The sequence below is a fragment of the Trichosurus vulpecula genome, chromosome 6 (assembly GCF_011100635.1).
Source record: "Trichosurus vulpecula isolate mTriVul1 chromosome 6, mTriVul1.pri, whole genome shotgun sequence".
Classification (NCBI taxonomy): domain Eukaryota; kingdom Metazoa; phylum Chordata; class Mammalia; order Diprotodontia; family Phalangeridae; genus Trichosurus; species Trichosurus vulpecula.
Window position 1 is genome coordinate 126,912 of NC_050578.1, and position 24,852 is coordinate 151,763.

Consider the following 24,852-nt stretch of genomic DNA (forward strand, 5'->3'; position numbering starts at 1 on the left):
CGCTCCAGGCATGGGGGTGGCCAGAGGGGATGCCCAAGTCCTTCTGTGAGTCCTGTGTCCACTTCCTCCAGCTCCTTTCTTCTGATATGGTTTATTGTTAAAATGTCAAGGACATGATGTAGTTCCTACCCCAGGATGTCCCTTGGAGGCATCGACAGGGCACTGGCCTCAGAAAGTCCTGGGTTTGAATCCAGCTTGTTCACCGCGCCAAGCCTGCTTTCTCATCATTAAGATGTGGAGGTTAGACTCAGTTGCCTCTAGCCCTCAATCAGTGATCTCCTTCTCTAGTCACTTGGGGGGCTGTTAGACAAGGATCTGTCATTGATGTTGTCCATCTTGTGGCTCTTAGCATCTTTTGCCTGGAGGAGCGGGGTCTCAGGCTTGAGGGCCGGCTGGTATTTGTCTTTGGACCATGGGCTTTGGTGGGTAGGGAGCTTATCACCCAAGGGCCAGCTTCCCAGTCACTTGTGAGGATGACCCTAAGCAAACTGGCTCAATTTACTGCCACTAACTGGACCCTGGCTTCCTAAGCTGCTGGCACCTACCAGTCTAACACTCCACCAGCATAGCTTGGGAGGACCAGATGATCGAGATAATGATGATCACAAGGACTGACAGTCACATAGCAAAGTCTGGGGCCTGGGCGCCCTGGTTATTCCCCCTTTATATAGATGAGGGACTTAAAGTGATTGCCCTGGAATGGTCACACACTTCCTGACTTTTTCTCCCTATACTGCTAAGACCCATAGGACTTCAAACAGAACAATTCAGGGTCCAGAGCCTTGGAGGCTGACTGTTCAGGGCCCAACCCAGTCAGACCAATGCAAGCGTGTAACAGTGAAACAGGCAGCCTGAGAAATTGGCCCCCATGGACTCTGTCCTGAACGAATTAGCCAGTGTGGTTGCCCTACCGCCACCAGGGATACCTGAACATGGGAACAGTAGCACACACATGGGAAGAAGGCAAATGGAAGCTCACTTTTCAGAAAAGGGAAGAAAGCGGAGTTTGGTGACCAGGAGCCAGTGAGCTTAACTTTGATTCCTGGCAGAATTCTAGGAAGGATCATTATAGGAATGCTTCATTAGTATTGAGAAAGGGAAGCAGCACTTCCAAAGAGCTGACCTGGCTTAGTCTGGCACAGGTCATGCCAAATTCACCTCAGTTTCTTTTGAGGACAGTGTTCCTGCTCTTAGAGGGGAGGGCTGCTGTGAAGAAAGCTTGCCTGTTTCAGCAAAGCTTTGGATATTTCAGGATTCTTGTAGAAGGGGAGCTGTCTTCAGATGTCTGGAGGGCTGTCATGCAGAGAAGGGGTTTCACTTGTTCTGTTTGGCAGCATCTAGAACAATAGCTTAGAGTGGCCAAGGGGTAAGCTTGGGTCTGATGCCCAGGGAAAAAACCCTAACAAGTTCCCAACAAGGAGGCTTTCTCAGGAGGGGAAGGAGGTGCCTCGGGTGGGGAGGGGGCTGCTTCAGGAGGGAAGGGGCTGCCTGGAGTGGGGAGGGGGCTGCCTCAGGAGGGGAGGGGGCTGCCTGGAGTGGGGAGGGGGCTGCCTCGGGTGGGGAGGGGCTGCCTGGAGTGGGGAGGGGGCTGCCTCGGGAGGGGAGGTCTCCAGATAGAGACCGGGTGACGGTCCACTTGTGGGGACGGACAATGTGAGTGGGCATAAGTCCCTTCTTCCACTCTGATTCCATGATTCCATCCCGGCTCCTTCTTCTCAGACTCATTCCACCGGCTTTTCCTTTTCAGGCATCTTCTAAGAATGAACAAAAGTAGTTCTGATCTGGAACGGGCCAGCCTCAGCTTGGCAGAAAGCCTCAGCCCCACTGGGTTCAGCGGCATTCGCGTTCACTTCAGCGCTGGCTCCACGGACAGCCTGACCTCTGACTCCCAGACCTGCAGCGACGGAGGTGAGTGTCTACACGGGCTTGGTTCTCTCCTCCACGGGGGGCACCTCTGACTGCACTGTGCCTTACAGAGGGAGGAAGGAGGCATGGGAAGCTGGCCTTTGCAGCGCACTTCCAGAGGACAGGAAGCGCACAGGAGAAGTGGGAGCCCTGTGGCATGATGGCTGGGTGGGTTTACTTAACCGCCTCTCCCTATCTGAGAGTCAGGGTCTGCCTCTGCAAGTGCAGGGTAGGACTCAAGGGCCTCTGAGGACACTTAGGAAAGGTCTGGGAAGCTCTGTTTCTGGAGTCCAAGAACCTGAGTTCAAATCCTCCCTTGATGTTTACCACCTGGGCGACTGGATAAGTCACTTGTCTTCTCTGGGCTTGTTTCTTTCTGTATAAAACATATATAATGCTGCTTATGTCCTAGAGAGGTTGTGGGGAAGGTGGTCAGAGAATGGTCAGGCTTAAAGAAAACAGGCCAGTGGGCCAAGCCGGAGCTGAGAAGGGCACCAGGCTCAGCTGTTCCCCTCCAAACACCAATAAGGTTTTGGTGGTTGCTCACGAAGAGGCCAGTTGGCTGGGTCCTGATCAGCCCCTCACTTCCTCCTAGGCCAGGCAGCCCTCCAGAGTGGACAGACTGGCTGCTCCCAGAACAAGCTTGACCAATGTGCCCTTGGCTGCTTGTGGGATGGTAGGTAGAGGAAGCAAAGTGGTCTGGCCTTACTGGCCCATCTTATCACGGGTTCCAAGGAAGAAGGAAAAAAAGGGTTCCCCCTGACAGCAGCCAACTCTGTCTGGAAAAGGGACTGCCTTATAATGTCCAGCTAGCAATGGAGGAGAGGAGGGAGAACACACCTGACAAATGACTGCTTAAAATCCCCCAAGTATGGGGATCCCTCCTCCCCCTCCTCTGGTGGCCCACTCCACATTGGGCCGACTCTAAGCTATAAAGGTTTTCCTGACATCTGGCCTACATTGGCGTCTTTGTGACTTGTCCCCACTGCTCCTAGCTCTGTTCTCTGTAGCCAGGCTGGTCCCTCCTCCCCATGATGTCTCTTCTTCGGCTAAACATGCCCAGTCACTCACTTGAAGTGGACTCAACCCCCCCAGCAGCTTTGCCTGACAGGTGGCACACAGAACTGAACCCATTCTCCAGATAAGATCTGATGAGGGCAAAGGACAGCACGATTGTCACATCCCCATTCCTGGGAGACCTCCCTTAATACATTTTTTGGGGGGGCTGCCAAATCACATTCAGACAGCTGATTCACTTTAAGACTGCAGTCTGCTAAAAGTCTCAAATTTTTAAAAATTCTAATTTAATAATTTTAGCATTAATTTTTTTTTAAATTTTGAATTCCAAATTCCCTCTTGCCCCTCCCCAGTCTATTGAGAAGGCAAGGAATATGATATCAATTGTAGATGTGAAAATACATATTTTCATATTAGCCATGTTGCCCCCCCCCAAAAAAAGGCAAGAAAAATAAAGAAAGCAAAAAAAAATGTGTTTCAGTCTGTACTCAGCATTCTACAGGCTTCTCTCTGGATGAGAATAGTAGTTAAGACCTTCACAGTTGATCACTGGGTATTACTGCTGTTGCTGTGTACAATGTTTTCCTGGTTCTGCTCACTTCACTTTGCATCTGTTCATATGTAAGTCCCTCCAGGTTTTTCTGAAATCATCCTGCTTGTCATTTCTTATAGTACAGCAGTATTCCATCACAATCATGTTCCGTAACTTGTTCGGTCATTCCTCAATTAATGGGCATCCTCTAAATTTCCGGTTCTTTGCCATGCCAGAAAGAGCTGCTACAGATATTTTTGTACAAATAGGTTCTTTTCCCCTTTCCTTGTTCTCTTTGGGATATAGACTGCGTACTGGTATTGCTGTGGCATTGGGTACACAGAGTTTTATAGCCCTTGGAGCCGAGTTCCACATTGCTCTCCAGAATTGTCCCAAATCTTTTTCAGAACCATACGTCTGTCCACACCGCCGCCATCTTATATTTTGTGTTCTTAAATTTTTGAATCCAAGTGGGAAACTTTACATTTTTCCCAATTTAATTTCATCTTCTTAGTTTCAGCTCAATGTACTTGCCTATCAAGTAAGATCATTTTCTCTCCTGCTTCTTCCATCTACTTTGTTAGCTCACCTTACTAACCTCGTGTCATCCACACATCCCACAGGCATGCCACTCTGTCCCTTAACCAAGCCATTGAGAAAAAGCCTCAGACTAGAAAGGAGCAAGTACAGATCCCTGGGGCACTCTGTTGGAGACTTCTTGCCTCAATAACATGGAAGCCTTAACACAGACCTCTGGACCCTTCTAATTGTTCTGTCTTCTAACCCCCTTCTCTGTAAGGGTCACATAAGGTTCTTATCAAAAGCTTTACTAAATTCTAGGTCATCTTATCCACAGCATTCCCCTCAACTACTCATTGAGTAATCCAGGTATAATAAATTTAACATCTGAGTGGCATACTAGGTGGAGCATCACTCTTGGAGTCAGGAAAACCCAAGTTCAGATCCTGCCTTAGATATTTACAAGCTGTGTGACCTTGGGTAAATCATTTCACTATTGTTTGCCTCAGTTTCCTTTTCTCTAAAATGGGTTTAATGATAGCACTTCCCTTCCAGAGTGTATTGTGAGGACCAAATGAGAATGAACACACACACACACACACACACACACACACACACACACCACACACGAGTTTTGCAAACCTTTTAAGTGCTATAGAAATGCTAGCTATTAACATTAGCTATTTTTAATCCTGGCCCAGGAAGGAGAGGCATCTGGGTGGCATGCCACATGCTTGATGAAGGCAGACTGGCCCCTGGTCATCCCCATTTCTTTCATAGATCTTCTCCAGTAATTTCTTTAGTGATTGATCTGGAATGTTGCCTCTATTCCCAGACAAGCTCACTGGCCTGTCCTTTGCAGACTCCACTCAATAACATTCATATCGAGCCTCCTAGGTACCAGGCACTGGGCTAAGTGCTTTTCAAAGACTGTCTCCTTCTCTTCCTTTTCTGAAAAGGGCCACATTTGCCCTTCAGCAGGCCCATGGTGTCTTTTCCTTTTTCCATGACTTTTCGCAGGTCCCTGAGAGTGAATCAGCCATCCCAATTCTTTCAGAGCCCAAGAATGTGGGTCATCAGGGCCAGAAAGGACGGGCAGCTCTGAGGGCTCCCCACTGGGCATCAGCTCCCATCAGGGCTGCTTCAGGGGCCATGTTCGAGTTGAGCGGCTTGGCCTTCTCCCTTTGGCCAGTTAGTAAATTGTCATCTATCGCAGCAGGCCAAAGCCCAGCTCCTGGCCCTTCCTTGTTCCTCCTCTGGCCCCAGCATAACTGGGAAATACCATTCCCTGCCATTGGCTTCTCTACGCAGCAGGACCATGCTCACCCATTCCCTCTCTTACCTGGCCTTGCTTCTGTCTCCTTTGGTAGCAGCTTTGCAAGTTGGTTAATTAGCCAATTAAACATTTTCCCTCCAGATCATGACTCCACTCACACATTTGTTCAGTTGTTCATCCATACTCTCATTCATTCATTCACTTCAAGTATTTATTTAGGTGAATATGTAATTACAAATGCCTGCTGGCCCATAGGACTGTGAAAATCTTGGAGGGTGATACAGAAGAACTGTACACCCTTGGTCCCCTCTATTGGGAGAGGGACGACCTATACACAGGAAATAGCTGAGTAACAATGCAGGACATTGTGTGACTTCCAGCTGAAAGGGGAAGGGGGGAGGAGCTGGCATCCAGGCTCCTTGGGGGCTCACTCTGGGCTGGAGGGCACAGAGCTGGCATGTATGTAGATCTCCTGAATGAGCAAAGTTCAGGCTCCTGTGCAAAGCCTCCAGACTCCCCAAATTTAACACCCTCGATCTTTTGGTTTAATTTCCTTTAAAAATTCCAAATATCAAATGCCAAATAGGATAAGGATCTCCACATAAAAAGCAGAGCCAGAACAGAGGACAGATGGTCTGTCCCTCTTCTGCACCCTCCAAACAGACAACAAAATCAACATGATATTTTACAGCTGTCCTGTGTGGCGGGACTGGTTTTTATTCACTTTCCGTCTGTTCTCTTCAATTCATTTGTAAAAATATTTCAATCACTCCCTTATCTTCCTTTTTTTAAATGTATTTTGGCAACACTATCCATAGTCCCTCCTCTATCCTTTTTTTTAAAAAAGCTTGTTTTTTCTTACAGTTGTTGAGAGCTTGGATTTCTTCCTTTGGGAGCTGCCTTTCATATCATCCTATTTATTTACCAATTGGAACAATAGTTTTCAGGCTTATGTATTTGAGCCAGTGCCTCCTGGAAATGAGACCTTTATCACAGAAACATGCAGCAAAGATTTTTTCCCCCAGTTAACTTTCCCATACACTTTCTTTAAATCTTTTTTTTAATTAGATTTTTTATTTTTAGTTTACAACACTCAGTTCTACATGTTCTTGAGTTTCAAATTTTCTTCCCTTCCCTCCCCTCCCCCCTCTCCCCAAGATGGCATGCAATCCAATATAGATTCTACATAAACTTTCGCATTAAACTTATTTATACAATAGTCAAGGTACAAAGAAGAATGATGACCAATGGAATGAGTCATGAGGAAAAAAAGAGAGCAAATAGTGTGCCTCAATCTGCATTCAGACTCGACAGCTCTTTCTCTGGATGTAGCTAGTTTTTTCCATCAAGGGTCCTTTGGAGCCATCTTCGAGCCTTGTATTGCTGAGGAGAACCAAGTCTATCAAAGTTAGTTATTACAGAATCAATATGTCTGTGGTTGTGTATAATGTTCTCCTGGTTCTGCTCCTATCGCTCAGCATCATATCATTGTAGGTCTTTTAAGTTGTTATGAAGTCCATATCTCTCCCATTTCTTATAGCACGATAGTATTCCGTTACCTTCATATGCCACAACTTTTTCAGTCAATCCCCAATTGATGGGCATCCCCTTGATTTCCAATTCTTTGCCACCACAAAAAGAGCTACTATAAATATTTTTGCACATACAGGTCCCTTTCCCACTTGTGTGATCCCTTTGGGATATAGCCCTAGGAGTGGTATTGCTGGGTTAAAGGGTATGGATGTATTTATAGCCCTTTGGGCATAGTTCCAAATTGCTCTCCAGAATGGTTGGATCAGTTTACAACTCAACTAGCAATGTAACAATGTTCCAATTTTCCCACATCCTCTCCAGCGTTTATCATTTTCCTGTTTTGTCATTTTAGCCAATCTGACAGGAGAGACGTGGTACCTAAGAGTTGTTTTGATTTGCATTTCTCTAATCAGTAGTGATTTAGAGCATTTTTTCATATGCCTATAGATATCTTTAATTTCTTCCTCTGACAACTGCCTGTTCATATCCTTTGACCATTTCTCAATTGGGGAATGGCTTTTACTCCTCTAAATTTGGCTCAGTTCCCTGTATATTTTAGATATGAGGCCTTTATCAGAGACTTTGGATATAAAGATTTTCTCCCAATTTTTCCCTACTAATCTTTGTTGCATTGGCTTTGTTTATACAAAAACTTTTCAGTTTAACATAATCAAATTATCCATTTTGCATTTTGTAATGCTCTCTATCTCTTATTCGGTCATGAATTCTTCCCTTTCCTATAGATCTGATAGGTAAACTATTCCCTGTTCTCCCAAATTGCTTACAGTATCAGCCTTTATTTCTAAATCGTGAACTCCTTCTGACTTTATTTTGATATACAGTGTAAGATATTGGTCTATGTCCAGTTTCTGCCCTACCATTTTCCAATTTTCCCAGCAGTTTGTGTGGAAGAGTGAATTCTTAGCCCAGAACCTGGATTCTTTGGGTTTATCAAAGAGTAGATTGCTATAGGCTTTGACCTCTGCGTCTTGTGTACCTATCCTATTCCATTGATCTACCCCTCTGTTTCTTAGCCAGTAACAGGTAGTTTTGATGACTGCTGCTTTGTAGTACAGTTTGATATCTGGTATGGCTAGCATGTCTGGTATCCCTAGCATGTCTTTTCATTAATTCCCTTAATATTCTGGACCTTTATTATTTTATCCAGCTCTGTAAAATAATTTTTTGGTAGTTAGATTGGTATCGCACTGAATAAGTAAATTTAGGTAAAGTTGTCATTTTTATTATACTAGCTCGGCCTAACCATGAGCGACTGATATTTTTTCCATTTATTTAGATCTGACTTTATTCACGTGAAAAGTGTTTCATAATTATGTTCACGTAGGCCCTGAGCTTGTCTTGGCAGATAGACTCCCAAATATTTTATGGCATCTACAGTAACTTTGAATGGAATTTCTCTTTCTATCTCTTGCTGTTGGGCTTTGTTAGTAATTTATAGGAATGCTGAGAATTTATGTGGGTTTACGTTATATCCTGCAACTTTGCTAAAATTGTTTATTAAGTAGTTTTTTACTTGATTCTTTAGGATTCTCTAAGGAAATCATCATATCACCTGCAAAAAGTGATCATTTAGTTTCTTCTTTGCCTATTCCAATTCCTTCAATTTCTTTTTCTTCTCTTATTGCCACAGCTGACATTTTTAGTACCAAAATGAATAATAGGGGTGATAATGGACATCCTTGTTTCACCCCTGATCTTATTGGTAATGCATCTAGCTTATCCCCATTACATATAATGCTTGCTGATGGTTTTAAGTAGATGCTATTTATAATTTTAAGGAAGGCTCCATTTATTCCTATGTTTTCTAGTGTTTTTTAATAGGAATGGGTGTTGTATTTTGTCAAAGGCTTTTTCTGCATCTATTGAGATGATCATATGGTTTCTTCTAGTTTTGTGGTTGATATGATCAATTATGCTGATAGTTTTTCTAATATTGAACCAGCCTTGCATTCCTGGAGTAAATCTTACCTGGTTGTCATTTATTATTCTTGTGATAAGTTGCTGCAATCTTTTTGCTAATATTTTATTTAAAATTTTTGCACCAATATTCATTAGGGAAATTGGTCTATAATGTTCTTTCTCTGTTTTGACTCTTCCTGGTTTGGGTATTAGTACCATATTTGTGTCATAAAAAGAATTTGGTAGGACTCCTTCACCCATTTTCCCAAATAGTCTATAAAGTGTAGGACTTAATTGTTCTTTAAATGTTTGATAAAATTCACATGTAAAACAATTTGGCCCTGGAGATTTTTTCCTAGGGAGTTCATTGATAGCTTGCTCAATTTCTTTTTCTGAGATGGGGTTATTTAGGAATTATACTTCCTCTTCTGTTAACCTGGGCAATTTATATTCCTGTAGATATTCATCCATATCCCTAAGGTTGTCAAATTTATGGGCATACAATTGGGCAAAATAATTCTTAATTATTGTTTTAATTTCCTCTACATTGGAGGTGAATTCACCCTTTTTGTTTTTGAAACTGGTGATTTGATTTTCTTTTTTCTTTTTTTTAATCAAATTGACCAAAGGTTTATCAATTTTATTGGTTTTTTCATAAAGCCAGCCCTTGGTTTTATTTCTAAATTCAATAGTTTTCTTGATTTCAATTTTATTAATCTCTCCTTTGATTTTCAGTATTTCTAATTTGGTATCTAATTGGGGATGTTCAATTTGTTCTTTTTCTAGCTTTTTCAGTTGCATGCCCATTTCGTTGATCTCCTTTCTCTCTGTTTTATTCATGTAAGCATTTAGAGATATAAAACTTCCCCTAAGTACTGCTTTTGGTCCATCCCATAAGTTTTGGTATATTGTCTCGTTATTGTTGTTCTCTTGAATGAAGTTATTAATTGTTTCTGTGATTTGTTCTTTGGCCCACTCATTCTTTAGAATTAGATTATTTAGTTTCCAATTAATTTTTAGCTTATTTTTCCATGGTTCTTTATTACAAATAATTTTTATTGCATCATGATCTGAAAAGGATGCTTTGACTACTTCTGCCTTTCTGCACTGGATTGTGAGGTTTTTATGCCCTAGTACATGGTCAGTTTTTGAGTACATGCCATGTACTGCTGATAAAAAAGTATATTCCTTTTTATCCCCATTCAGTTTTCTCCAGAGGGCTATCATATCTGCCTTTTCTAAAATTTTGTTTACCTCCTTAACTTCTTTCTTGTTTATTTTGAGGTTAGATTTATCAAGTTCAGAGAGGGGAAGGTTGAGGTCTCCCATTATTATAGTTTTGCTGTCTATTTCTTCCTATAACTCCCTTAACCTCTCCTCTAGGAATTTGCATGCTATACCACTTGATGCATATATGTTAAACAATGATATTGCTTCATTGTTTATGGTGCCTTTTAGCAGGATATAGCATCCTTCTTTATCTCTTTTAATTAGATCTATCTTTACTTTTGCTTTGTCTGAGATTAGGATTGCTACCCCTACTTTTTTTTTTTTTACTTCAGCTGAAGTGCAATATATTTTACTCCAGTCTTTTTCCTTTACCCTGTGTGTATTCCCCTATTTCAAATGTGTTTCTTGTAAACAGCATATTGTAGGATTATGGTTTTTAATCCATTCTGCTATCCACTTCTGTTTTATGGGAGAGTTCATCTCATTCACATTCACAGTTATGATTACTCTCTGTGTCTTTTACTCCATCCTATTTCCCCAGTTTATGCTTTTATTTCTCCCTTTCCCCTTCCACTCCTCAACAAAGTTTTGCTTTTGACTGCTGCCTTCCTGCTCCCCAGCATGCTTCTTCTTCACCGCTAACTCCCTATTCTCATTTGTTGCCTCTTTGCCTTTGGGATTTTGTTTTCTGTCTTCTGCTTTTATCTGGTCACCCTGGGCTGCATCTTGAGCTTTATTCCTCTTCAACACCTTCTTCCTTTCCCTCCTGCATTTTCTGGTGGGTTCAGAATAGGCTTGTGTCATTCAAATTTCCTTTCCTTTATATTTGAAGATCTTTCTCCTGGTGGCCTATAGACCTTATTTCTGAATTAATTGTTTAATCTATTCACTATGTGTCTTGGAGTTTTGCAGCCTTGGGGTTTTGTTTTCTTTTCTTTGTTTGGGGGTGGGGGAATCTGCAAATTTTTTCAGTTGGAATTTCATTTTCTATGTTCAGAAGTTCGGGGCAGTTCTCTTGCATTATTTCCTGCTGTGTGGAATTAAGGTTTTTTTATCTTGTTCTTCTTGGAGACCTACGACCCCTTAGGTTGTCTCTGCACATCTTATCTTTGAGATCAGAATATTTAACTTGCTTAGTGAACAGATTTTTTTTTAATATTGTTTTTGCTTCCCTTCTTTCCTGCTTCACTTTTTACATTTTCATTCCCAACCTCTTATTCTCTCTTTTCTTTCTTTGGTGAGGCTTACCATTAAAGAGTGAAGTTTTTCTACTCTGCCCATTATTTTTACTGGTGCAAGACAAATTCTGCTGTCATGATTCCCATTTGTCTTTTAAAACACTCAGAAAAAGTGTGTTTTCCATGTTCTTCTCAAATCTCACAGGTCTTCTGTCTTGGTGAGTGTTGGATTACTTTTCTTTTATTTCAGTATTTATTTATAGATACCTGGACTTGTTTATCAGGCATATTTCCTTCTATCATGACTTGTTAATTACCTGTTTATGTTCAAGGTCTTTGAGATTTCTTCCTGGAATTTGTGGTGCTTTCCATCTCTCCTCACCCCCCCCTCCTTATATTCCTTATCACTCACTTCTTAACTCCCTTCCCTCTGATTATGGTTTCCTTGGGGGCTGGATCTTAAAGCATCTGAGCCTCTTCCCCCCACATTGGGAGATTCATGGTTCACCAGCCTACCTCATTGCCCCAACTGACTTTTTTTGTGGTCAGAAATGGCCCTAGCTGTACTGTGCTCTTCCCTCAGGCTGAACACACACAGACACACAGATGCACAGACACACACATGATATACCTGGCCCTGGTAGCTTTGCAGCACTGTCATCACAGGGTTGCCCATCCCAGAACTGACAGTTCAGATTGCTGCAGGGCTTATGCTGGCTCTCTGCCACAACCTGAGCAGACTGATTACTTTAAGCCAGGTCTCCATGGCACTGGAAGGAAGCAGAGGTGATCAGGGTTTGGGAGTAGGTTTCGCTAAAAGCTCTTACCCATGGTTTGGGTCCTTGGATCTGCTAGTACAGCCTTTCTACCCATGAACTCAGGGTCAGTATTCGTTCAAGGTTTAGGATTTGTCCTTTTTTTTAAGCCTTCTGGATATCCTAGACCATGGAGACAACTAAAGTTGCCTTATCTTTGGCTCATAATTTCAATTTTGGAGAGGTCTGAGAGGTTGAAGAGATCAGAGAAAATATCTAGTCCTCCATCTCATTGCTCATGTGACCTGGAAGTTGGTTCCTGTTCTTTCTACTATAGTAACCAACTCCTTCCTGTTAATGAGAATCAGATCCTGAAGAAAATCTCTCATTGTAGGTTCCTCCACCATTTGAAGGATGAAGTTATCCTTAAGACAAGTCAAGAAGTTATTAGTTATCCAACAAACATTTATTAAGCACCTACTATTTGCCAGACACTGTGTTAGGTGCTAGGGATACATAATACATAATTCGTTTTCGATAAAGAGAAATGTCCAGCCAATGTCTAGATAATTGAGGCCCCTATCTCTATTACATCACTGTCTGTGCTAGTCTTATAATCTTTTTACCCAAATATCTCTTCTCTTTCTTCTTTTTGCCTGGGGGATCTGTAGTGCACTCCCTTGACCAATCACTTTGTTCACTGATCTCCTGCCTGCTTCCCTCTTCAGGGTCCTGGATCTCCTCTCATGAGCTCCTCTTCATACACAGTGATGTCCAGCTCCCACCTCTTTGTAGTCATTCTGATTATTTTGAAGAGCATGTGCCTATGTAGTGTGCCATGTTCCAGTCATAGTTTTCATTCTACTAATTCTCAGGGAGACCTCACAGGGCCAAACTTTACTCTATGCGTTAGGATTAGGATCTCCAGTTCTTATTTATGCCTAAACTTCAGGCATTTGTGTGTAGACCTGTGAGGCTCTTTCCTCTGGTGTTGTTAGCAGGTCACCAGGAGTTGCTTCTAGAACAGGAGCTGGGCTACCTGCCAAGGCTCTCCTCTTCCTCCTCTGTCCTTTGGGGGGGGGGGCCTCTCCCAGCTGCTTCCTCCTCCTCAGCAAATCCTGCTTTCTCCTCTTCAGAACTGGGCTTTAGATCTCTCTGTCAGCTCTGAGTGTCCAGCTGACCTTTCCTTCCCTTTCTCCTATGAACAGCAAAGTCCAGGCCTCCCTTCCTCTACTCTCTGTCCTTTCTTTTCCCACCCCAGCCCATCTCTGTTTGTTTTAGGGATCCTTCATTTCCCCTAACAATGTTGAGAGTGAAGAGCCATCCTCAGAGTCTCTTCACTTTCTTCCACCTTTCCTTGTCACTTGCCTCTGGCTCTGATGCTTTGAAATCCAGCCCCCAAGGAAACCACAATCAGAGGGGAAGGAGTTTAGAAGTGAGTGATAAGAAGTGGGGGGGGGGGTGGGATAGAAAGCACCACTTCTTCTTCTGGAAGAAGAAATCTCAAAGACCTTGAACATAAACAGATAATTAGCAGACATAGTATTTTCTATATGGTTGAAATTCTCAGCCTTGTGCTGTCTTTGTGACCCAGCCCCCTGATTAAGTCCTTTAGAGCCAATTATTACTTCCCAAGAGTCTCAGTCACCTCTCTTCCTTCTCTGCTGCTTCACAACCTTCATCATTCAGCAGCCCCCATCCATTGGCCTGGTTTGCCTACCCTCTGGCAGCATCACGTCCCTTCTCTGACTTCCTTTGCCTCATCTTGTTAACTGCTTTTCTACTTTGCCCTTCTGACTCTTCCTCCAAAGGGCCTGCTCCCCGCCCTAACCTTCCTTGATACTGTTGTTCATGAGAAGAGACCCCAAAATCTGAAATAGTTTTGGAAAGGAATTTACGAGTTCATTAGTGAACCCACGAGAAAGGAAAGGGGGTGTGCCTTTGGAATGTCTACAGCATATAGGATTTACCCAGGTAAGCAAAGTTGCCAAGAGGGCAACTTGACCAAAGCACAAGGAGACCCAAAACCCAAATGTGGGTGCGTCACAAGTTCTGGGTGAGGTAACCCCAAACCAGAAGGATTTGGGTGCATCCAGGACCAGGGGGAACCTAGAATACCTTGTAGCCTTCCCCAGCATCCCTAGGGAGTTCCTGGGGTCAGGCAACATTTTAAGTGTGGACAATAACACCTTTAATCACCCAGGGTTGGACTGAACCAGTATGATATTTTTTATGAACAATATGATCAGTCTTAGTCCCCCTCCTCTGCTCCATATTCCTCAGGTGGCTGACTCCCAGCTCCCTACTCCCTCTCTCCGGGCCTGCAGCATCACCTGCCCCATAGATTTCAGTGGTTGTCTCCCAAAGGTCTCCAACTCACCCTGTCCCAAAATGTGTTAATTGTTTAAATCACAAACCCTTCTTCCTTACTGCCCTATTTCTTTCACCATCCTTTGCTGCCAACCAAGAGCACAAGCTCAGACGCATCATCCCTGATTTCTCCCCACTCTGTCCAGTCATCAAGCCTTGAGGTTCTATTTCCCAACATTTCTCACCTGCCCCTTGGTCCTCACTCCATGCCCATGACCACCACCTTACCCTGGCATGGCAGTGCTCACAGTCCCCTTCACGTGCATCTCTCCCCTCTCCAATCCATCCTCCCCAAGAGGTACGACCAAGTCACCCCCCTGCCCCCCCCAGGAAATTCAGTGGTCCCTCACCTTTGGAATCAAATCCAAACCCCTCCTTGTCTGAATGCCACCCAGCCAGACCACAAACTTTTAGTAGGCAACTTGTTTGTGCCAGGCTCTGTGCCAAGGGAGGGCATCCAAATCCAAGTGCGCTGCCCTCAGGGAGCTTACAGTAGCTGGTGGGGGTTAAGGGGAGGAAGGTTTTCTGAACCCCAGCTGAGCAGGAAGTTTCTTACAGCTAGGACACTAGTGGTCTTTGGCAGTCGGGGGTCCCTGTTCTCTTCCTGGGGCATCCTCTCCTCTAGCTCCCTAGTTGGGTCCCCTCCCTAGGCAGGGATCTTGAGGGGCACCTAGCCCCCCTCCCCGGGGCTCTGACATTGGAGGACCTGAGTTCAAATCCAGCCTCCCATTCCTACTGTTTGACCTTAGGTAAGTTACATACTTCCTGTGTCCTCATCAGTGAAGAAGGGATGGCTTGAGATGGCTCCCAAGATCCCTTTCTGCCTAAGACCTGAGATCCTATTTGTGACCTGTTGAAGTCACTTCCCTCCCCAGGTCTTCTCCTGTGGAAAATGAGAGGGTTCGACTAAGTCCTCTGTGCTCCCTCCCAGTCCTTTCCCTTGTTAGGGAGGTAGAGAGAGAGGCAGGGCCCCCCTCCCACTGCCAGAGCCCATGACTGGTTGATTCTAGTTCAGCTTGAACCCTGCCAACCCCTCCCTGCTGACTGCCTGGTGACCTGGTGCCCAGTGCCAGGACTCAGCAGGGTCAGCCCTGGAAAGCCAGTAGGTACTCAGGTTGATGCTTTGCTCTTCTGTTTCAGGGCTTGCCTGCGAGCCAGCCCCCTGCCCCTCCCCTGGGTGCCCTTCAGACCATGGCTCTCCATGCGGGCCCCTGCAGCCCCCTCCGCTGCCCCAGAAGAAGACTGTTAGCCGAGCCGCATCTTCTCCCGACGGCCTCTTTCTGGCCCAGGGCTCCTCTGGCCGCCGAGCCTCAAGCCCCCGGCTGAACCCCAGCCACTCTGAAACAAATATCTGCCATCCTGAGGACTCTCGCTTCCCTGGGCCCAGGCTGGGGGGCCGCACTAGGGTCCCTGAGGCCCAGCTGCAAGAGTTCCAGGGCTTCTCCCCATCTTCTTCTCAGCTGAGTGTATCCAGCCAGACTTCTGCCTCCAGCAGCCAGCAGCAGCTCCCCAGCCTCCTCACCAGCATCACCAGCAAGGAGGCCACGTATGCCAAGCTCAGTGGCCTCTATGCCCAGTCTCTGGTGCGCCTGGCTGCCAGGTGTGAGCGCCACTTCATGGGCAGCCAGGGATCAGAGCCACACTTCAGTGAGAACAGCTGGTCTCTCTTCAAGCTGACATGCAACAAACCTTGCTGTGAGGCTGGAGATGCCATCTACTACTGCGCCACCTGCTCGGAGGATCCCTCCCGGCCTTATGCGGTGAAGGTACCTTCCCTTGTGCTCCCTTGGGACCACGCAAGGATCCTATCAAATGAGGGATAGGACTCTGGTTCTGAGGCCGCTCCATTCAGCTCTAAATTTAGAGTCTTCCTGGTCCAGGAAGGCTAGAGGTGGTGCTGGTAGGGGGTACAGAGAGGGTGGGGCGTAGGTACTGGGGAATCAGGAGCCAATGAAAAGATAGGAAAGGAAGCCCTTTGGGCAGGGCCATGAAGGACCGACCATGTGGAGGGAGGAGAGGCCATGAGAGGGCAGAAGGGACCAGGGCCTGAGCCTGAGAGTGGCAGTGGAGGTACAGGTGCCAGGTACTGGTCCCTGCTGGCCTAGGAGGGAGGGAGGGAGGGAGCAAGGGGAGGGGGCAATCTTAGGACCTGGGGGAAGAGGGGCAGAAGAAAAGTTACACTAAGCATGTTCCTGCCCACCGGAAGCTTATGCTGTAGCTGAGATCAAGAAAGGCAAAAGGCCAATCCTCATCATGAAGCGAGGATCTCTGAGATCATCTGCCCCCTCCCCAACTTCAGAGAACCCAACAACTCAGGGTCTAGGGTCTTCCACGTAAGTGTCCTAGGTAGTTCCTTCTCCTCCCTGAGCTGTTTCCTCTGCTGCTAAACGAAGGGGTTAGAATCGATGGCTTCTGAAGTCCTCTTCAGCTCTAATCTGGAATCCCAGGATCCATTGCAAACATTGTCAGCCCCATTTTCAAGAACTAACTCTAGGGATTTCCCAAGGGCCTCTTGAGATATGTTGAAGCTACAATTTGAATCCAGGCTTTCGGGTTTCCTAACATTCCCCTACAGCACCAAGATGCCTCTACAAGGGGGTTTCAGTGCCTTGCCCAGAGTCATGGAATCTGGCCAGGTTAGAGCTGGCAGGAGAAAGAGTCTTTGTATCTGGAGTGTGAGAACCAGGTTCTCCCTGCAATGCCCCAGGGTCTCCCTGAATGCTGTAGCTAGGAATGGGCTTGTTCAGAAGACAGGTCATCTCCAGACATCCCCTCCCTGCCCTGGCCCAGGGCCCTTACCCTTGCTCTGAGAGCAGGCGTGGTATTTCTGGGGAGGTTCTGTGACACTGAACTGCCGGGACTGATTTGATTTTCTGATGTCCCCCCGAGCTCCAGAATGCCACAGCATGACTGGACTGCAGGAAATATCCCATCTAAACTCCTGATTTTACAGACAGAGAAACTGAGTCAGGGAGATGACAACTTACACAGTGAGTAAGCAAGAGAAGGGAGGACTGGAATAGGCACGCTGCCCCCTCACCCCAGCCTGGTGTACTTTCCGCCTTGTCACCAAAAACCAAAAAATGACATGTACTTATTCAGGATTTATGATAGAGTAGTAGCCAGCAGGCATGCTTTCTGAAATGAACAAATGAGAAACCTTCACCAGGTGATTTTATGTGAAACCCAAAACTTTCTCTTTCTTTCTCTTCCTCTCTCTCTCTCTCTCTCTCTCTCTCTCTCTCTCTCACTCTCTCTCTCTCTCCCTCCCTCCCTCCCTCCCTCCCTCTCTCTCTCTCTCTCTCTCTCTCTCCCTCTCTCTCTCTCTCTCTTAGGTTTGTTTGGTTTAGAAATTGTTTACCTTTGAGGTAGCCAGACATAGTGAATATACAGGCAGCCTGACACCTTCGAGTCCTGCCTTTGTTCCCGGTACCCCAAGGGTGACCTTGATCAAGGTCCATTATCTCAGGGCCCAGGCCACTTGCTAGGACTATAAGTCACACAGAGCAGTGGTCCATGGGTACCTGCCAACAGTGCCCACATTGTAGACAAAAGCACCAGTCTCAGATTCTGCTCTCAGTTCTGGATTCCCTGCCATTTAGGGTTTGGTTTGGCCAGTACTGATTCTTTCTCCCCACTACTACCCACCTCTACTGAGCAAGAAAAAGAGAAAGGAGGGAAGGAGGCTTCCCAGCCAGCTGACATACACATCATCCCTTCATGGCCATGTCCAAAGGTGTATGTCTCCTTCTGCATTTCTCACCAGTCAAGCTGCATTTAGTAAGCCCCCACTGTGTGCCAAGCCCTGTGCTTGGTGCTGGGGCTATGAATAAAAGCCAACAACAGCCTCTGCCCTCATGGCACTCAGCAGCTCTCCTTTGTTTTTGAAATATATGATTTTGTATTGCTTTTCTTGATGTTCTTTGGCCCGCTACCCATCTATTAGGCACCATTGAAGTCAGGCTTTGGTACCTCTACGTGGGTAACAGTTTTCACTGCCATATGATCTCTAAGGGATGGATGTGTTTGTCAAAAAAATGAGAGAGAGGGAAGCATTGTGAGGAGGCCCTGACCTCTCTTTGTTTAAAAAACAATTGTATTCAAAGCCAGACAAATGGATTTTCCATATCCAGAGTAAAACAGAAAGGATTTACAGGAAACAGCAGAGCAGCCCTTAGTGATAGTGCACACCAAGTCTTTTCCCCTTTAATAGTGGTTAAATTTCAGCCTGCTCCTGCCTGTCCTCTTCCTTCCTGAATCCCCTGCATTCTCTCTTGTGCTTTTCCCATTAAATGCCTTGATTGTTTCTTCTTCTTTTGGTGGGGGATAGAAGGTCAGCACCATCTCTAGCCCTGCTCACCCCACCTCTCTGCCTTCCAAACTGAGGGGGGCTGACTTCAGAAATTTTTCACTATCTCTAGGAATGTTTCTTATCTGATTTCCTGAAATAGAATAGTTAGATCCTTGTGTGTGGTTTGGAGCAAGGCCTGAAGTTTGTCCATTTCCCATTCGGGCTCTCCCTTCCAGACCTGTCATTTTTTAATCTTTATCCACGCCAAGTATTTTCCAACCTGTGGCGTTCATCTTCTGCCTCTTGTTTCAGCCAGTCTTCTAGGGAAAGAGTTCTGGTTTTCATCGAGTCCATCGTTCTCTCTTTTCCATCGATCTGTCTAAACGGCGTTTGATTCTTCATCGTGCTCCATTCCTTCTTTGGGATGTGCTTGGGACATTTGGGCAGATACCATTTCTCCCTTTCATCACTTCCATGGGTTGACTCCCCATGGTTTTGTTGGGAGAAAGTCCTGGTCTCACTTCTGTTGTTGCTGTTGGTTTTCTTCCATTATTTTCTCCTCAGCTCCTTCACAGCCATATTTTTTCATTGGGTCAGAATTCTTTTGCTCATTTCTTAAAAAGCATTTTTAAAGGAATGTGATAGAAAGAATAGAATGTAATAAAAAGAATGCAGAATTTTGCCTCTGGGGACCTCTCTGTGTGACCCTGGGCAGGCAGCACTTAGCCTCCCGGGCCTTGGATTCCCCATCTGTAAAACAAGAAGGTGAGAGAAGGGAAACTCTAGCATCCATAAGGCATGCAAATCTCTGGCTCTTCAGCTCTCATCCTTTCTGGTAGTTTGGCTTCTCTTGGATGTTTCTGTTGCATATTTGAGGGGGATACTGAGAAGAGAGGTTCTTCTGACTCCTGTCTCCCCAGTAATTTTTTTGAGACACTCATGAAGGCCTTGGAGAAATGAGAGACAGCCTAGTTAGTGTGTCAGAAAACCTGAATTGGGAATCACTGACATACTTACTATTGGCTTAAATGACAGAACCTAGGCATCCCGGGCCAGCTTCTCTCCAAGGGACAGAGCGATGCTCCAAACAGGAAGGAGCCTCAGCTGCCATAGCAGCCCATCAGCCCCCACCCTCACCCCAAGGAGAGAGGACAACCCCTGCCTGAGAACTGGAAGGGAATAGCCAGGGTGGCTGTTGCTGGCCCATTTCCGGGGTTCTCTTTGAGGTTAGTTAAGGAGGCATAAACATGAGCACAGCTAAAATCCTGCATGCTTCCCAAAGGGATCCAAGGACATTTAGGGAAATGATGGTGCTGGCTAGGACTAGTAAACTTGAGACAACAGTCTCTGTATTAACATTTACATAATACTTGAATGTTTGCAAAACACTTAACGTTCATGATCTCAGGTAAGCCTGGTAGCAAGCGCTCTAGGAGGATTTGTTTCGCCGCTGTCCCTAACCCTCCATATAGCTGGGTAATATAGCTGTTATTATTATTTGCACTTTACAGAAGAACTCGGGCTCAGAGATCTGGCACAGCTTGCCCAGGGTCACACAGTGAGTGGCAAGCTAGACTTTCTCTTGATTCCAAATCCCTCCTTTCCACAGCCTCGGTGACAGGCCTCTGTCTCTTCCAGACGTCTCCCTTCTCTCCTCATTCCCAGTCTAGGTTTCATGGGAGAAGGCTTCTGGCTACAACTTCCTGTTTAGAAGGAGGAAACAAATACTGTTCATTAGTGGCCTCCACCTCCAAGGGCAAGAACACCAAGTGGAAAAGGGGGCTTTAATCAGGGGGGTCACAGAGTCAGACACAGCTGAACGACTGAACAAGGCAGATGGAGCAACCCATCTGCTCATGAATCGACAAGATAAGCTTATGGGAAAAGAGATCTCTCCACATTCTCCAATTCCCAAATCAATTAGTTTTGAGAGTTATGTATTTCTACGAACACATGGGGAAATATCAGAACATGCTCCTTGGTAGCCTTAGAATACAGGATGAGAACCAGTAAAGAAGGGAGCCGGTAGCTACTTTGGAGGGGTGCCAGTGAGTGCACACACAGGACCAACTACCATCTTTCATCCTGCTCCATGTGGGGGCCCACCGACCCTTGGCCCCTTACACATGGTGGCTTATACCTGGCTTTCTTTTTCCTTCTTAGAGAAGGATTTTAGCAGATGCTATGCTAACAAACGGAGGCAGGAAAGGTCAGGAAAAGTCTGGGACTATCCAGCACCTCCAGGCCCCAACAAGTATGGATTCTGCCACCCCCACTTGAGCCCCCACCCTAAGTGGTCACACTCTTCAGATTCTTACTGCCTAGTTCCACTGGGCTGCAGCCATTTACCATACTTTACACAATCATCAATCCAAATAATACAAAATTGAATACTTGTAACTATGTCAAGGGATCCATTGTTTTCACTCATTGAGACCTAGCCAGTATCCCAAAGTACCCATTTGGCTGGACCCCAGAGGACAAGAAAAGAAGTAGTGTGAAATCCCTCTGAAAAAGGAAGCATGAGCCAGATTGTATTCAAGGGCCTTGAACGCCAGAATAAGAAATCTGTACTTTATCCTAGAGGAGATTGGGAGCCTCCAAATGGTTTAGAGTTTTTTCCCTAATGGCCCAGAAGGTTCCACAGGGTGCATACAGCTTTATAGGAGGAGCCAGAGACTTGCCTCGGGGAAGTGGGGCCCTGCTGCTGTCTGCTTGAGGCTGCAGGGACTAGGAATTCTCCAAATTGGCAGCAGGTGCTTAACCCTAGTTGATGGACCCCTTGCCTCAGATGCTCAGGGGTCTGCTGCAGAGGCAGGTTCCTGTCCAGCCTCTGGGCCCTACTATTCAGAGTCAGGATCCAGCTGGCTGGAGGTGAGGCAAGGCAGTGGCCCATAGAGGTCCATTTGACCAGGAATCTCAATCATTGTGATTGAGGACCTCTGCACAACCATTTTTGTGGAGGGAGGATCTTAGGACCCCAGACTTAGAGTTTAGAGACCATCAAATCAGGCACCTCCTTTAGTGATGGGCAAACCAAGGCTGGTGGGGGAAGACATTTGTCCTGGGAGAAGTGTTGTGGGAGAGCCAGGAATGCCCTCAGAGGTTGGCCAGGCCAACCTTGGGGTCTTTCAGAAGGGGAATCTGAGTGACAGATTCCTACAGCAGCTTGCCCTAGGTGGTGGGAGTGGTCAGTGGCAGAACCAGGACCTGAAGGCTGGACTGGCTCCCCTTCCTGCTGTAGCTGGCTACCCTGACACCTCCCTCTTCTTCCCATAGATATGCAAAATGCCGGTGTCCAAGGGGGCATCTTACTGCGACCTGTCGTTGCCTATTCACTTCAACCTTCAGCAGGACTGCGGCCACTTCGTGGCCTCGGTGCCCTCCAGCATGCTTCTGTCTCCCGAGGAGCCCCAGGACCAGGACTGCGCTGTCGTGATCACGCGGGAAGTGCCCCACCAGACGGCCGCCGACTTCGTGCGGGACTCAGCATCCTGCCACTGGGCCGAGCCTGAGGCCTACGAGCGGCGGGTCTGCCTGCTGCTGCTGCAGCTGTGCCAGGGCCTGGAGAGCCTTAAGGAGCACGGCATCACGCACCGGGCGCTGTGCCTGGAGAACCTGCTGCTGGCGCCCTGCCCGGGCACCTCCCCGGGGGACCAGCCACTGCCCCGCCTCATCATCAGCAACTTCCTCCAGGCCAAGCAGCAGGCGAGGGGCGGTGGGGGCGGTGGGGCGGACGAGCAGCAGAGGAGAACCCAGGCTCGCCTGGCGCCCGAGATCCTGGTGGCCGCCCAGTACAAGAAGGTCGACGAGTTCCAGACGGGTATCCTCATCTACGAGCTGCTGCACCGGCCCAACCCTTTCGAGGAGCGGGCCCAGCTGCAGCAGCAGGACTACCGGGCTGACGACCTGCCCCCAGTGCCCACCCTGTCCCTCTACTCCGCCGGCCTGCAGCGGCTGGCCCACCGGCTGCTGGAGGCCGACCCCATCAAACGGCTGCACATCGCGGAGGCTAAGCGGGCGCTGCAGTGCCTTTTGTGGGGACCTCGGCGCGAGCTGCTGCAGGGCCCACTGCAGAACTGGCTGCACATGAAGCGAGCCCTGCTTATGATGAAGCTGGCGGAGAAGGCGCTGGACGACCAGGCTGCCGTGGAGCTGGAGGACTGGCTCTGCTGCCAGTACCTGGCCTCGGCGGAGCCCACGGCTCTGCTGCAGACGCTGAGGCTGCTGCAGCCGCTGTGAGCACCCTGGCCAGGAGGGCGCCTGGAGCCAGGGGACACATAGAGAGACACACATGGCCAGACGTATGCATGGGGCCAGAGGGCGCCTGGAGGGACACACACACATGCACACTCAGAGACCCGCACGGGGCCCCTCCTCCCGTCAGTCACTAGGTGGGGGCATCTGTTGGAGGTAATGTCCACTCTGGGGGCTGCAGGCCCTCTCTCCTCACGTAAGCCCACCATGAAGCAGCAAAGCAAGCCAGCGGCGGGTTTGGGATTGGCTACACCCCATCCTACTGTCTGTCATGGGCGGCAAAGAGCCAGGGCTGGAGCCGGGCTCCTCGCAGACTTCCAGAGCAGAAGGGACCTCTCTGGCCTAGCCCAGCTCCTCCTTTTGAGTATTTGGTTGGTTCGTTTTTAAATGGAACTTTTATTTGATTCTACCTTTTAAAATTAATGAGCCTTTATTTTCCCCACTGCTCCTGCCCCATTGAAAAAAAAAAGAGAGAAAAGAGAAAGGAAGCCAAATCCTAGAGACTCTGTACGGTCAGACCGAGCCTAGAACAGGATTGGCCGGGTCCAGGAGGCGGGGCTGCTTCTTCTGCTTAGCTCATCACCCTTTGTCCTCTGTGAAGGTTGGGGTGGGGGAGTTGATGGGTAGCGGGCTTCTTTGGGGTCCTCTGGAGTCATTAAAACCCTCATTTTACTGAGGCTGGGAACTTCAAGGACTTACCCAGGTCAGTCAGGTGATAAGGGCCAAAGTTGGGATTCAAACCCAAGCCGTTCCACTTCAAATACACTACCCTGCCTTGGATGTCAGGCAGGGGGAGAAGGTGGGGTCCCAGCAAGTTCTGCTCCGAGGAGCACCTGGGCCCCTTACCCTTCCGGGAGCTCCGGGTCCCTCTGCCTGATTCTGTTGGGACAGAAGACATTAGAAGTGCTTTCAGAAACAATGGGCCTGTATCCTGGCTCAGCAGCCTGTGTGTGTGTCCCCTCTCTGTCTTCAAAATAGATATGGGCTTGGATGAGGTGTTCTCTGACTGCCTTCCCAGCTCTCTCTGAGCCTGTGCTCAAGGCTGGGTCACCTGTGTTTCCTCATTTCCACAATGAAAGGATTGGATGCCCCCTCCCCCCCCCACCTGTGTCCTGGTTTAAGAAATGGGTGGGCAGCCTCAGGAAGGGCCTCATGTGTGAGACAGGACCTCCTGGGTCCGTCTAGCTCCAGACCCAGTGGAGTGGCTGGCGACAGCCTTGCAAAGTTTTATTTACAGTCCAGTTCTGAAGGAGAAGATGGACCAGCAAGATCAGGCAAGTCCTTCTTATAGGATCCCCAGCTTCTACTTGAATACCACCAGCGCCCCCCAAAGGCTGGGAAGTTTGCTACCTCCAGAAGCAGCCCAGTGCTCTGGAGTGACTGGAACCACTCCCAGTTTGGGCTGGGCCTCACCTGTGGCAAGAGCTGTAGAAGCCACTGATTAACTCCCTACCACATTCCCCACAGCAGCTGCTCTAATCCTAGCCCTAGCCCTAGGTCCCTGTTCTATGCTCCACCTGCAATGGAGTCTGCTGCCTCCCAGAGAAGGTGGGGGCCCTCCATCTCCAGGCTCCTCATCTTTCCAGCCTTAAAGCCTCTGAGACCTTCCCAGCCATTGGTGTCCCCTGTCCCTGGCTCCTCATCTAGCCTCCCACATCATCCTGCTATATCAACTATTGAATCAACTAGTACCCACTCATTAAGCACCTACTGTGTCCCAGATGCTAGGGGTACAAAGCAAAATCTGTGCCCCTAAGGTGCTTGCCTTCTATTGGTAAATGAAAATGTTCCCAGATCAGTAAGCACAGACAAGAATGTGGGCAGAGACTTGGTGGTGGGGTGGGGAAAACATCTCTCCCCTCATAACTCCTTCCCCAAAGCATACACATGTCCATGTTCTCTCTAACACTGCAATCCACACCAAGCAACCAGGACAGCTGCTTCCTCCAAGCCATCTGTGTGTGGGGGTATGTGTACCTCTCTCCCCCACTCCCAGAACACACACCTACACTTCAGCATAAAGACCTGCTTTCAATCCCTGCCTCTAACACAAACTCACTAGGACCCTG

At 47.3% G+C, this 24,852-nt stretch overlaps 1 protein-coding gene across 1 annotated transcript in view; it reads left to right on the top strand.

The window, feature by feature from the left end:
• The window catches only part of PRAG1 (PEAK1 related, kinase-activating pseudokinase 1), a 49,535-nt gene extending 26,293 nt beyond the window's left edge, over window positions 1–23,242 (top strand). The window contains exons 4-6 of the mRNA XM_036763962.1: window positions 1,748–1,908; window positions 15,376–16,001; window positions 21,806–23,242. Coding sequence (XP_036619857.1) covers window positions 1,748–1,908; window positions 15,376–16,001; window positions 21,806–22,768 — 1,750 coding nt within the window. The 3' untranslated portion in view covers window positions 22,769–23,242. The remainder of the gene's footprint in view (window positions 1–1,747; window positions 1,909–15,375; window positions 16,002–21,805) is intronic.
• The last annotated feature ends 1,610 nt before the right edge of the window (window positions 23,243–24,852 follow it).